At 43.8% G+C, this 12,500-nt stretch overlaps 1 protein-coding gene across 1 annotated transcript in view; it reads right to left on the bottom strand.

The window, feature by feature from the left end:
- LOC125307643 (rap guanine nucleotide exchange factor 2-like) overlaps positions 1-12,500 on the bottom strand; it is a 104,642-nt gene that overhangs the window by 45,013 nt on the left and 47,129 nt on the right. Inside the window, 2 exon segments of the mRNA XM_048263697.1 lie at positions 978-995; positions 11,310-11,468. Coding sequence (XP_048119654.1) covers positions 978-995; positions 11,310-11,468 — 177 coding nt within the window.

Genomic DNA, 12,500 nt, shown 5'->3' on the forward strand with positions numbered 1-12,500 from the left:
AAGTAGACTCATTGTAGAACTGTTGTCTGTGGTCATTTGACAGTTTGTGGCAAGGTAAGTTACCCCTTACATGTTCTAAGATGTCCCTACGATCATATTTTCAACAAAGTCAGACACTTAGCTATTACAGTGATATGTCCAGTTAGCAAGCTAGCTATATAACAGTGATATGTCCAGTAAGCAATCTAACCGAAGCTAATGCCAATGTTAGATGCTATCCAAGTTAGCCTACTACATGGAGATACTGCAGGCAAATTTGGCTGATAGATAACATAAATCTTCTGAACATTGGTCAGTTCAGTGGTCTAGCTATGTCCAGTCCCAGCTAGCTATACTACAGTGATATGTCCGGTTAGCAAGCTAGCTATATTACAGTGATATGCCCAGTTAGCAAGCTAGCTATATTACAGTCATATGTCAGTTAGCAAGCTGGCTATATTACAGTGATATGCCCAGTTAGCAAGCTAGCTATAGCTATGTTACAGTGATATGCCCAGTTAGCAAGCTAGCTATATTAGAGTGATATGCCCAGGTAGCTATTTAGCTGTGTTACAGTGATATGTCCAGTTAGCAAGCTAGCTATATTACAGTGATATGCCAGTTAGCAAGCTAGCTATATTACAGTGATATGCCAGTTAGCAAGCTAGCTATGTTACAGTGATCTAGTCATGCTGCAGGTGTGAATGTAGCCAATGCCCTGCTTCTACTGTGTTTACTTCCAAAAGGGATGGAAATCACATTGCAACACGTTAATTCCCCGGTGAGCTCTCATTAACCCATTGGAACAGCTAGGAGGCTGAGAGTCTGGTCTAGTTCAGTTAGAGACACACACACCGCACACACACACACACACAAACACACGAGAGTCTCTGGCTCAGTCATTATAGGGATGAAATGGCCACTTTTAACACAATCACACAGCTGAAGAAGGCTGCAGGAGGAAACACACACACACACACACACACTTAGTACAGTACCTGTGGTTTAGGGCATTCCTGAGGAGAAGCCAGTGGGAAGAGCAGGAAGGGAAAAGAGAAGCAGAGAAGCAAAGATGAGACGACAAACCAACATACACACACACACACACAGTTGAGTATTTATTCTAACACAGATACTCAAACACACAACTGTACACATACAATACGACAAACCAACACACACACACACACACACACACTGTTACGTCCCTAGCTGTTTGTGTTCCTGCTGTCTCTGTATTTTTCAGACACTCCAGCAGGGGGCTTAATTGCTGGACCAGCCCTATAAAAGGTGCTGGTTGACGTCACTCCAGAGGGCCGGCTCGTTTTTTGGTTCCTCGCAGAACGCCACCTCTGCCACGCCAGCTAAGCCGTGTTCGGCTTTCGCCTCGCCCACACTACGTCCCCACACTACGCCCCCACACTACGTCCAGGTGTCCAGTCCCTCTCAGAGTGAGAGTCTGGGAGAGAGGCCTGGAAATTGGGCGGCTTCGTTTTTGGCCTTCTGGCCTTCACTTGCTATTTGTTTAGAACATTGCTTTTTGCATTAATTTATGTTCTAGTTTAATTATAATAAATTATTGATTATTTGAATTTATCCAACCGTTGTCGTCAGATTTTGCCCCTTGCTTTATTTAGCTTTGTTATAGTTCCCTGACCCTAGCAGGGGGCATAACACACACACACACAGATACTCAAACACACAGCTGTACACATACAATACGACAAACTGTGACAGAGCAATGCGTCTGTCACTGGCAAAGGCGGCTTTCCCGCCGCAACGTGAACAATGACTTTACAAACATTTGCACAAAGACGGCGCTATTAAATCATGTTGCGATATTGATTTGTTTGTTAAGATATTGTGAATGGTACAGACCTGAGGCGTGTCAAGATGGGGTTTAAGTTAACACTAGAAATTTGTTTAAGTTAAGCATACAGGGAATCAAAGCTGCGATATGCGGTATAGAGGTTGAAGTGAATCTATTTATCGGTAACGTAAGCGTTCTCTAAAAGCGCGCATTATAACATCAATGCTTACTAGCTGGGAGATGGAAATGCTTTGTCCGAAAGTGTATGTATGATTTGTGTATGTATCGCGTTGCCTGTTCTCAGGGGAGCAAACTGGGAGTATTCAGGGTTGCTTTCCAGGTGCAGGGGAGCAAACTGGAGTATTGGGCAAGGGACACTTTTCCAGGTGCAGGGGAGCAAACTGGAGTATTGGGCAAGGGACACTTTTCCAGGTGCAGGGGAGCAAACTGGAGTATTGGGCAAGGGACACTTTTCCAGGTGCAGGGGGAGCAAACTGGAGTATTGGGCAAGGGACACTTTTTTCCAGGTGCAGGGGAGCAAACTGAGTATTGGGCAAGGGACACTTTTCCAGGTGCAGGGGAGCAAAGTGGAGTATTGGGCAAGGGACACTTTTCCAGGTGCAGGGGAGCAAACTGGAGTATTGGGCAAGGGACACTTTTCAGGTGCATCAAAAGGGACACCCAGGCGGGGACTCTTATTGGCTTAGGTGGGTTAGAGTGGTAATATTATTTGGTGCTTAGTGAGGTTTCTTATAGCATTGTATGGAAATAACATGAACGATTGTTAGTAATGTGTATTGCCTATGTCATGTGTTAACCAAAATGTGGTGAATTTGAATTAATTGATTTGTTGCTATGCATGGTTTAGTCCAGTGTTTTAAATGGTGTCTGCATAGCGCAGTCAGGAGTTAAGATTCCTCCTCGGTTGTGAGAGGTCCTGCTGAAAGACCTGAGGTAGGCATAGAACCAAGTGGGCATTGTCCCGGTGTTTGTTTTTCCTTTTTGTATCAGTGTTTTGTTTTGTTTGTCATCAGTGTCTTAACATATAACCTGCCGGTAGCCTAAAAATAACAATAAAAGAAAAAAGCCTCTTTTGGATACAATCTGCTGCAGTTGTCCATCATTCAGTCCTGACCAATCCACCCGCTCGGGCACACTCCGTTACACAAACCAACACACACACACACAGAGATGAGTGTTATCTCTATCTCTCTCTCGCATGCACGCAAGCACACAGCAGAAACACACACACTTACACAGACAAACTGGAGCATCCATTAAATCTAAAGCAGAGATCTAGGGTTGAGACCAGATGCTCAGTCATGGATCCTCAAACACTACAAACAAACACACTCTCTCTCTCTCTCTCACACACACACACACACACACACACACACACACACACACACACATATTGCCCCCAGAAATTACAAACATGAAACTAACACTAATGATGAGTATTGGGGAGTGAGGGGGTTCAAGTGTGAAATTTGCAAAAAGGCAAATTAGCTGAAAATCATCAGGAGATAAAAAAAAGAGGAGAATCTGGTGTGTGTGTGTGTGTGTGTGTGTGTGTGAGTGTGTGTATCCCCATGGGGAAAAGCCATCCTCTACCAGAACAATCAACACTCATCAGCCAGGGTAGCCAAGCACAGGGAGAGAGAGAGAGAGAGAGAGGGAGAGAGTGGTGGAGAGAGATGGAGTAAGTGGTAGAGAGATAGCGAGAGAAAGGGATGGAGAGAAAGAGTGAGAGAGAGTGGTGGATAGAGAAGAGAACAGAAAATAGATAAAGAGACTGAGGGGTCTGATGTACACACACACACACACACACACACACACACACACACACACACACACGCTCACGCAGCACAGGCACTCACACGCACACACTCACATGCAAGCACTCACACACTCACATGCACGCACTCACACGCACACAGAGAGATATCAATATTCCGAATGTCTTTTTTTAGGTTGTGCCCTTTCTGATTGGTGGGCATGCCTAGTGCATGAGAAGAACAGCACTCCTGATTGGTGAGCATGCCTAGTGCATGAGAAGAACAGCACTTCTGATTGGTGGGCATGCCTAGTGCATGAGAAGAACAGCACTCCTGATTGGTGAGCATGCCTAGTGCATGAGAAGAACAGCACTCCTGATTGGTGAGCATGCCTAGTGCATGTGAAGAAAAGCACATCTGATTGGTGAGCAGGCATGCCTAGTGCATGTGAAGAACAGCACTCCTGATTGGTGAGCATGCCTAGTGCATGAGAAGAACAGCACTTCTGATTTGTGGGCATGCCTAGTGCATGAGAAGAACAGCACTTCTGATTGGTGATTGGCAGGCATGCTCACCAATCATAAGTGGCACAGTCAAGAAGGATGACAAGAATATAAAAATCACAACAAGATTAACTGTGCACGATTATTTGTAGACAAGATCCAACTGTGCATGATTATTTGTAGACAAGATTAACTGTGCACGATTATTTGTAGCCTTTGTGATTAAATAATTGCATTGGTTCATATTTCGATTGTAATTGTTATAATTGTATAGCCCTACTAGAGTGCATCTCTGTCTCGTCTTTCCATATCATTAGTGTGTGTGTGTGTGTCTAACAGTCTTTCCTCATCAGTAGTGTGTGTGTGTGTGTGTGTGTGTTTCTAACTAGGGATGGGCATAATTAATCGACGATCGATAGTTGATCATTAAGAATTTCGTCGATCACGTTAATTTGTTGTCGATTAAACTAATGTATGTTGCGTTATATAGTGTGTCTTGAAGCAATTAAATTAATTTCACTGTGTGGCAGCAATTAAACATTATACCACCCGGGGACAATATTTGACACTATAGGCTACTCAGTTACCTACGACTTTCCGTTTTGATTTATGAAGAGTTCACGGTGAAGTGTTGCGTGGGACAATTTTATCTTTTAAAAAACAATAACGTTAGTTCACTGCAAACACTGTGTAATATGTGATGTAATAATTGCCTACCAGTAGGGCTATCAGTGCACGAGCAATAGAAGACATTGTTTCGATTTAACTCATTGAAATAAGAGCTGCTCTTAATATTTTATATTGTTGGTTGGTTTAATACCTTGTTGTCAATGAAAAGTCGTTGTCCTACACCATGGGTCTCCAACATGTCAGCTCTCAAGCTCAGTCACTTGCCGTCCCCTTCTGAGCTTGCCAGAGGCTGAAGCAGTAGGCCTACACTGTAGGCTACTACATTAAAAAACAATTGTTGCCGCGACTGGAGGCATTCCAGCCTACGAATTTAATAAAGTAAATCATGCAATTCAAACTCAATTTAGGCTACTTGGCTATGCAATAAGGTTTCCATTACAGCACAGCGGACATTTTGAATAAATGAAAGTGACTGCCTTGTTTTGCAATAAACAGCGGGTGAAAATTCCAACTCTTTCAACAACATGAAATGTAATACCCCCCAGATTTCAGTGCTCATCAGTCCCAACATTGAGCAATATAATCAAACTGTCCAAAAGAAAATTAAAACCCAAACCAAACGGAAAATCTTCTGCTTTTGATAGCGGTATGCGCTCCAAACGAAACGCATGTCTCACAATAAAATGCACGTAGAAATAAAGGCATGCTGAATATAGCCTATATCTGGCCCAAATAAAGCCCTGTGCTTTGCGCAGCCTAAGTAAATAAAAGACTCCGGCCATAATTTGAGGATTTACGGCATGTTATTTTTTATGAGGCTTTGTTAAATAGCCTAATTAATTGTTCTAGGCTAATCTCTCACTCTTTCTCAACTCCGTGCCTTGGATAGTTTTGAGTTACATTTTGACAAAACCTGTCAGATCTAAGCATTATTATGTTTTTGGTTAAGTTATTGTTTAACATGATTCTTTTTTATAATTTATTATTTTGGAACAAATGAGGGTCTCTGTTTAATCTGAACGGCGGCTCGCATTCCGCTGCTTTAGAGCACCGCAGCGCAGAGCTTAATATCTGTTTAGCCTAACCAAACGTCCAGTTTAACTGCCACAAGTTATTCTTCATGTGATTCTTCTTGTGAAACACGCTGTATTTCTGTATTTTCATTGCATTTTTAAATTCATAAAAAGTTCAATAAATAATGAATTTTAATATAGGCCTAGAAATATTAATGATTAATTGATAGTCGATCGACTAAGAAAATTTAATCGAATGCCCATCCCTATTTCTAACAGTATTTCTGTATGAGTAGAGTGTTGGTAGCAAATTAATGTGCCTACACAAGACTAGGGGAAGGTCACAGAGAAATTCTTTCTGCGTCTCTGTGCGTGTGCGTGTGCGTGTGTGTGTACACACGAGAAAGAGAGCAAGAAATGGAGTAAAAATCCTCAGAAAGCAGATAAACTCTGCCGTGTGACGGCTTAAAATTATCTCAACTTCAGGAGCTACTTAAAACAACAAACAAACAAAAAGATAAACAACAAGAAGAAAAAACACAAACGCTGGACAGGGCTCATTTGGGGACAAACAGTCCCAGGGCTGTGAGAAAGTTCAGTGCACCCTCTCTGCCCTTGGAGACACACACACATCACTATCTCTCTCTCTATGCCCTCGGAGCTAAATCAGAACCCTGATGACCATGACGACTAGCCCCCGCGTCCCCACAGACGGCTGCAGCAGCATTCCGAGCGCAGTGTTCCGATGGCCTCCCCAAGGACAAAGCAGGAACAACAGGAATGAAATGGAGGACAAACAGGAAGAAAAAGGTGAAAAGAAGAAAAACATGGAGGAAGAAAAAGATGGAGGAAGAAGAAGATAAAAAGAAGAATGTGTCTGAATGATCATTCCAGAGAAAAGGCTGTCACGTTTACACACACACACACACACACACACGTTGTCACCCCAGAGACGAGGTTGTCGCGTTAAACTGATCCAGTGCGAAAGACCACACCCAGGAAGAGAGGGGGTGTTTGGAAACACACACATGACTGTACATTGTACTGTAACAGGGGCTCTCTCACTCTCTCTCTATCTAATGCAAATTAAAACAGACAGACACACACACACACACACACACACACACATACACAGAGATACACACAGAGCTGTGATAAGGGGACAGGGCTGAATTAAGGGGTTGATGCTTTTTTCAGTCACACTATTTGGGGAAGGAACAGGAGTGGCTGATCAAGACATGAAAGACGTCCTTTACTCCTCGTGTGTGTGTGTGTGTGTGTGTGTGTGTGTGTGTGTGTGTGTGTGTGTGTGTGTGTGTGTGTGCGTGTCTTTTCCTTTCCAGTCACACCATGAGCACCCCAAGCAACACACGCAAACCCTTAGTGAAGGCTTTTCTGTGTGTGTGTGTGTGTGTGTGTGTGTGTGTGCAAACATATTCAGCTGAGACGAGTCTTTATGTGCGCCTTTCCACAAGCACAAAGCGTCAGTCTTCTACTTCAAATACACACTCCTTCACTCCACACAAACTCCACACACACACACACACACACACACAAACACTCCTTCACTCCACACAAAATGGCTCAGTTATCCAAACAAAAATACACACACAGGGCGACACATCTAAACACACACACACACACACACACACACACACACACATTCGTTGAGCTGCAGCTCAGGGAATTAAATGAAGAGCAACACAGAAGACCAACGACACTCAAACTAGCAAACAGAAATGAAACCAGCACAGACACACACACACACTCACGTAGACACACACACACACACAGACAAAAAGATGGAAACCAGCACACACATGTACACACACACACACAAATGGAAACTAGCACAGAAATACATAGAGGGGGAAAATAGCACAAATATACAAAAAAAGAACTAGAGTCAGACACGAGCATAGTCACTGAAAAAAAAAAAACTATACAGCACAGAGAACTAGCATAGCCACTGAAATAAACCCCTACACACAGCACAGACAACTAGCATAGCCTCTGAAATAAGCCTCCAAATAGCACAGAGAACTAGCATAGCCCCTGAAATAAACCCCTATACAGCACAGAGAACTAGCATAGCTACTGAAAGAAACCTCTATACAGCACAGACAACTAGCATAGCCACTGAAATAAACCTCTATACACAGCACAGAGAACTAGCATAGCCACTGAAAGAAACCTTTATACAGCACAGAGAACTAGCATAGCCACTGAAAGAAACCTCTATACAGCACAGAGAACTAGCATAGCCCCTAAAATAAACCTCTGTACAGCACAGAGAACTAGCATAGCCACTGAAATAAACCCCTACACACAGCACAGACAACTAGCATAGCCTCTGAAATTAACCTCCAAATAGCACAGAGAACTAGTATAGCCACTGAAATTAACCTCTATACACAGCATAGCCACTGAAATAAACCTCTATACACAGCACAGAGAACTAGCATAGCCACTGAAAGAGACCTTTATACTGTACATCACAGAGAACTAGCATAGCCACTGAAAGAAACCTCTATACAGCACAGACAACTAGCATAGCCTCTGAAATTAACCTCCAAATAGCACAGAGAACTAGTATAGCCACTGAAATTAACCTCTATACACAGCATAGCCACTGAAATAAACCTCTATACACAGCACAGAGAACTAGCATAGCCACTGAAAGAGACCTTTATACTGTACATCACAGAGAACTAGCATAGCCACTGAAAGAAACCTCTATACAGCACAGAGAACTAGCATAGCCACTGAAATAAACCTCTATACACAGCACAGAGAACTAGCATAGCCTCTGAAATAAACCTCCAAATAACACAGAGAACTAGCATAGCCCCTGAAATAAACCCCTATACAGCATAGAGAACCAGCACAGCCACTGAAATAAACCTCTATACACAGCACAGAGAACTAGCACACCCCTGAAATAAACCCCTATATGGCACAGAGAATTAGCATAGCCACTGAAAGACTGACAAACCTCCAAACAGCACAGAAGTATCACTAACTAACTTTATAATGCTCACTAGAGGAGGCTGATCAGAGAGAGACATGCACACACACACACACACACACACACACACACACACAAACATGCATACAGACACACGCACACACATGCACACCTTGATGAGCAGACTAGCAATTGTTCAAAAAACACAACAGGACAAAGGAAAGCAGCTACACAAAATCAATAAACACAATACACACACACACACACACACACACACACACACACAAACATGCATACAGACACACGCACACACATGCACACCTTGATGAGCAGACTAGCAATTGTTCACAAACACAACAAGACAAAAGGAAAGCAGCTACACAAATATCAATAAACACAATACACACTCACACACACACACACACACACACACACACAAACATGCATACAGACACACGCACACACATGCACACCTTGATGAGCAGACTAGCAATTGTTCACAAACACAACAGGACAAAAGGAAAGCAGCTACACAAATATCAATAAACACAATACACACACACACACACACACACACACACACACATAAACATGCATACAGACACACGCACACACATGCACACCTTGATGAGCAGACTAGCACTTGTTCACAAACACAACAGGACAAAAGGGAAGCAGCAACACAAATATCAATAAACACAATATAATATTACATATCCTGCTCAGTGTAGACACACACAGAGTCAGATTCTCAGAGCAGAGCCAGACAGACAGCCTGATGGGAAAGAGCCATTTGAGGAGCCATTGAGGGCGAATGCAGAAATTTTAGGGGGCGGAAGGACTGAACACACACACACACACACATGCGCGCACATGCACACACACACGGGAATCACATACTAACTGACAAATTGATACTGTCCCATCTTTGCCCGATAATATCACCATTCAGTAATTCTGCACAACTCAATATATTGCAAAGGATTTGCCTACGATACCATATCTGTGTAATGAACTAGAAGAAAAAGGCAAAAGGCTAGAATTATGTATTCTTTCACTGCATTTCACAACTTAATGAAAACAAGGAGTATTATAGCTTTAGCCTAGTGCCTCTTAAAATATAAAATAAAATTGACAGTGTATAGCCCTCATTCAGCTGTGCTCCAGGATGCATGAGTTGGTGACTGGTAAGGCAAATTGAGGATGCATGAGTGGGTGACTGGTAGTGTTGTCGTACTCGAGTCCGGTCTTGGTCTCAAGAACATTTTTCGCTTACTTACCTCTGTCTCGTCTCGGAATTGAAACCAAAAATACTCGGTCTCCTACATTTGAAGGAGGTGGACTCGTAATTTTCATAGTATATTCTAAAATATCCACCATTACAGATATTCTTATTTTAATAAAAATTATAATATTGACTGGCGTTAAATTATATCTCATGGTGCTATGCTGCGCAGTGCAAAGGTTTCGAGAGATACAATGTCCAAACGGCACAGCAGTTATTCTGGTTTTGGCATAATTTGTCATTCCAATGCGTGCCTCTGGTTGTAATAATTGCCGAGATGAGTGAGCAATCCGCAATTATTAAATTTAGTTACTTTGGTTAATTTGGAACCACAATTTCAAACAACACCTTCAACTTTAATGAAATGTTGACATCATGCCATTCAAAGTTTTGACTCCAGCTGAGTTCCTAGTCTTAAAGTATTGTTCAGAAAAGAAGTTTGGTAGACAAATGTGTGCTAGACGGCTCTCTTAAAGACTCTGACTCGACTCGGTCTCGTCCCCATTACTAGTGATTGGTAAGTCACATTGAGGATGCATACGTGGGTGACTCTGGTAAGGCAAATTGAGGATGAGTCCATTTAGAATTAGAATTCAATATTCGTGAAAATATCAATATTTGATGCCAGCATATTGATAACATATCGCAAAAGGAAGTTATACAATATCTTCCAGTATCGATATTTTGTCCCACCCCTAACACACACACACACACACACACACACACACACACAGGAGGAGCCGAAAGAGAGCAGGCTGCTGCTGCTGATGCTGCTACACACACACACACACACACAAACACACACACACTCCTGTCCTACTGAGCAGCTCCAGATTCTGTACCAGACAACAGAATCCATCCCACAGTGCAAAACACACACAAACACACACACAAACACACACACAAACACACACACCCACACACACACCAGACTGACAAACACACACAAACATACACCCCCACTAGACTAAGAAGCAATCGAGAATAAAAATGCACACAAAAGCAAAGACATCAGCCGCAATTTTCCACCCAACACACAGTACCATAGGTAGTGGATCACTACAGGGAGAACTTTGCGCACGCACGCACGCACGCATGCACACACAAAAAGACACTCCAGTGGCACAACTGGAATCACACACACACAAACACAAACTTCAGCAGCATAGCTAAACTAAACCAAATTGAACAATGTTACTTACAGAGCATGGAGAGTTACACACACACAGACCCACACCCATACTGCAGAGATCAGATGTCCGTACGCCGACAGAAGTGAAAGCTCTGTCTGAGAAGGGTGTGTGTGTGTGTGTGTGTGTGTGTGTGAACGCTGAGACACGTACCGTGTGGCATGCGCGTGCTATGGGGGGCTTCCCTGCTGGATAGGGGTCCACGGTATCGATGATGGTCTGCCTCTCTCCCTGCTGGTTGATCTTATGGAAGGCCATGGACTGCCTGTGAGAAGCCTGTCTTCTGAAATACTCGGGACTGCCATAGTCCACCTTCACAGAGACAGAGAGAGGGAGGGAGGAAGAGAGCGAGGGAGAGAGTCCATAGAGTCCACCTTCCCACTGCACAGAGAGAGGGAGCAAGGAGGTGAGGGAGGTCTGAGCACCAGTGTGTATGCGTGTGTGAGGGTAGGCCTACGTCAAAGACAGCTTTCAACTCCACAAGAGCAGTACTGAGAGGAAAGGAGGGGGGAGGAGAAGTGGAGAGGAGGGAGGACCCACTGCACATTAAAAAATAACTCCAAAAGCAAGCAGTGTGACTGTGTCTGGGAAAGGAGGGGGGAGGGAGAAGTGGGTCAGGAACAGAGGACTCCAAGAGCAGTACTGAGAGGAAAGGAGGGGAGAGGAGAAGTGGAGAGGAGGAGAGGACGAGAGTAGGAAAGGAAAGGAGGGGGAGAGGAGAAGTGGAGAGGAGGAGAGGAGGAGAGGACGAAAGGAGAGGAGAGAAGGAAAGGAAAGGAGGGGTAGAAGAGGAGGAGAAGAGGAAAGGAGAGGAGAGGAGGAGAGGAAGGGAGAGAAGAGGGGGCAGGATAAGAGATGTGAAATGGAAAAAGGAAAGGATGCTGGAGAGAGAGATTGGGTGTTGGCTCTGACTGCATAGACGCCTGTGTGTTAGCTGTGTGTGTGTGTGTGTGTGTGTGTGTGTGTGTGTGTGTGTGTGTGTGTGTGTGTGTGTGTGTGTACAGAGGGGAGGCTACACCCTAGCATTTCTGTGTGTGTGTGTGTGTGTGTGTGTGTGTGTGTGTGGCAGAGGAGAGGGGAGGCTACACCCTAGCATAGCTGTGTGTGAGGCGGTGAGGGTGATCACGCGATACAGAGCAGGTGCTGCAGACAGCAGCGCTCCAGATTAAAAGAATCCGCCTGCTTTAAACTGCAGTCTTGCAAGAGCACGTCACAGAGAAACAGAGACACACACACACACACACACACACACGTCACTGAAAAAAACAGACACAGACAAACCGAGAAGAGGGATTGGGAGGAGGAGGGAAGGAAAGGGAGCTGGAGACCGAAACAAAATGAGAG

Source organism: Alosa alosa, chromosome 14 (assembly GCF_017589495.1).
Source record: "Alosa alosa isolate M-15738 ecotype Scorff River chromosome 14, AALO_Geno_1.1, whole genome shotgun sequence".
Lineage (NCBI taxonomy): Eukaryota > Metazoa > Chordata > Actinopteri > Clupeiformes > Clupeidae > Alosa > Alosa alosa.